The sequence below is a fragment of the Lipotes vexillifer genome, unplaced genomic scaffold (genome assembly GCF_000442215.2).
Source record: "Lipotes vexillifer unplaced genomic scaffold, Lipotes_vexillifer_v1.1 scaffold496, whole genome shotgun sequence".
Lineage (NCBI taxonomy): Eukaryota > Metazoa > Chordata > Mammalia > Artiodactyla > Lipotidae > Lipotes > Lipotes vexillifer.
Window position 1 is genome coordinate 10,507,661 of NW_006786690.1, and position 2,107 is coordinate 10,509,767.

At 53.0% G+C, this 2,107-nt stretch overlaps 1 protein-coding gene across 1 annotated transcript in view; it reads right to left on the minus strand.

Moving 5' to 3' along the window:
* The window catches only part of FHAD1 (forkhead associated phosphopeptide binding domain 1), a 136,615-nt gene that overhangs the window by 58,520 nt on the left and 75,988 nt on the right, over positions 1-2,107 (minus strand). Inside the window, exons 11-12 of the mRNA XM_007459328.1 lie at positions 1,745-1,828; positions 556-708 (exon numbers count right to left, since the gene is read on the minus strand). Coding sequence (XP_007459390.1) covers positions 556-708; positions 1,745-1,828 — 237 coding nt within the window. The remainder of the gene's footprint in view (positions 1-555; positions 709-1,744; positions 1,829-2,107) is intronic.

Genomic DNA, 2,107 nt, shown 5'->3' on the forward strand with positions numbered 1-2,107 from the left:
GCTGAGATCAACACACAAGCTGGTCATAAAGTGCGGTTTCCTGATTTGAAAGAGTGCTGACAAGTCAACATTTGCACAGACTCCCCAAATAGTAGCTGCGTATTTCCAGAGACAGCAGAAGCAGCTGCCTGATGTGATAAGCTGGATCCCTGCGTGGGGGCCACGAAGTGGGGGCTCTGCCAGACCCTCTGGTCCCATCTCCTCCAAAGTCAAAGGCAACAAGGCTAAGAGCAGCCTTCCACTGCTGGGACAGAAAAGAAAAATGCAAATAAAGAGCAGAATGTTTCTTTGGTTTCTCTGGAAATAACACGGGGCTGTTTTTTTCCCTGGGGTCTGGGGCCTCCCAAAGGCAATACTTGGAGTGTGTCGGGCAGCTTCTCCTTGGCCACACCAAGTTCACCTGGGAGGCATTTCTGGAGGTCCTTTGTTTTCTGATCTCAAACAGATTTCTCCAGCAAGAGAAAAGGTGGACTAAAAGCAGAGCTGGACAATTTCCTGAACAAGGAGCACACAAATGAGACACAGGGGACATCTGAGAAATGGAGAAGGGGGCACCTGGCAACTGTCTAAGGATGTCTTCAGCTTCTCGATGTTCTCTGCCATTTCCTCCTGTTTGCAGCTGCTGAGCTGGGTCTCCTTCTGCAGGGTCCGCTTTTTCTGCCGAAAGTTGATATTGTCCTCTGTGACCCTGGTGATCTTCTCTATTAACTGGTGAGAAAAAGAAAACAAAAAAAAGATTTAAAATGCAGGGTGGGGCTTCCCTGGTGGCGCAGTGGTTGGGAGTCTGTCTGCCGATGCAGGGGACACGGGTTCGTGCCCCGGTTCGGGAAGATCCCACGTGCCGCAGAGCAACTGGGCCCGTGAGCCATGGCTGCTGAGCCTGTGCATCCGGAGCCTGTGCTCCGCAACGGGAGAGGCCACGACAGTGAGAGGCCCGCGTACTGCGATGAAGAGCGGCCCCTGCTCGCCGCAGCTGGAGAGACCCCTCGCACAGAAACGAAGACCCAACACAGCCAAAAATAAATAAATAAATTAAAAAAAATGCAGGGTGGCTCTGCGGGGAGGGGATCTGGAGGGCTTCAGCTTAAGTTCAGAGGAGGGAGGTCCTGGCGTGTTTTGGCGATGGCTCTGGAGGGTGGATGTCGGCTCTGTCACCAGGGCATGTTTCCCAGGATCAGAGATGGTTTTTAAGAGCCAAAGGCCTGTCATGTGGCCATGAGTGTGTTCTAGATTCTTCTGCATTCTGGGAGTGATTCATGACGCTGAGCCTGATGCTGTGGGCCCCTAAAAAGGAGGCTCTCCAAGAGAAGCCCGTGGTGTGATTTTTTGACCCGCGCGCTGACACCCAGGGTTGGAGAGGATAAACGGAAGAGTAATAAGGCAATCGTTACAGCCAGAGGCCCATCCTCACTGCCATATGCCTCTTCAGAAGGAACGAGCGAGCGAGGATGCACCGTCCATGCTGAGGCCGCCCCTTTCCTTGCGGGGCTAACGGAGGTTAACCGTGCGGGTCTGGCGACCAGACACAGTCCTGGGTGGTTTAATTTGATTTTCACAGGAACACTGCAAGGGAGTTTAACTGGCTCTTAACTTAAAAGCCAGGAAATCCCAGAAAATCAAAACAAATCTTTATGGTGTAGCAACAGTGTGAAAAATATATGCCACCAACAAAAAACAGAAACATATGCTCCCAGTGTCTGGAGTCCCGGGTCCCTGAAGGAGAAAGCGGGGAAGAGAGACGAACCTGCCGATCAGAGACGGGTTTGTCCTGGAACGGTTTCACGCGTCCGTAGGTGGCCTTGATGACCTGACTTCTGAAAAGCTCCAGCTGCAGCACAAAGAAAGGGAAGGGGATGAGGTGAGTGGTGCAGCTGCAGCCGCAAGGCTGGGGGAGGCGCCTCCATCGCTGGGTCTGGGAGAAATCGGTGATAAGGCTCTGCACGCCTTTAGTGGTCATTATGGGTAATTAACACCTTCACCTCTCACCGGAAGGGGCAGTGCCCACACAAGAGAGGGGGACAGCAGGCTTTAATGACTTTTCAGGTGTGCCCGCCTAACCTAGCCGACGCACATGGTCAGCACACACACGTCTCGGGCTCTCGGAAGA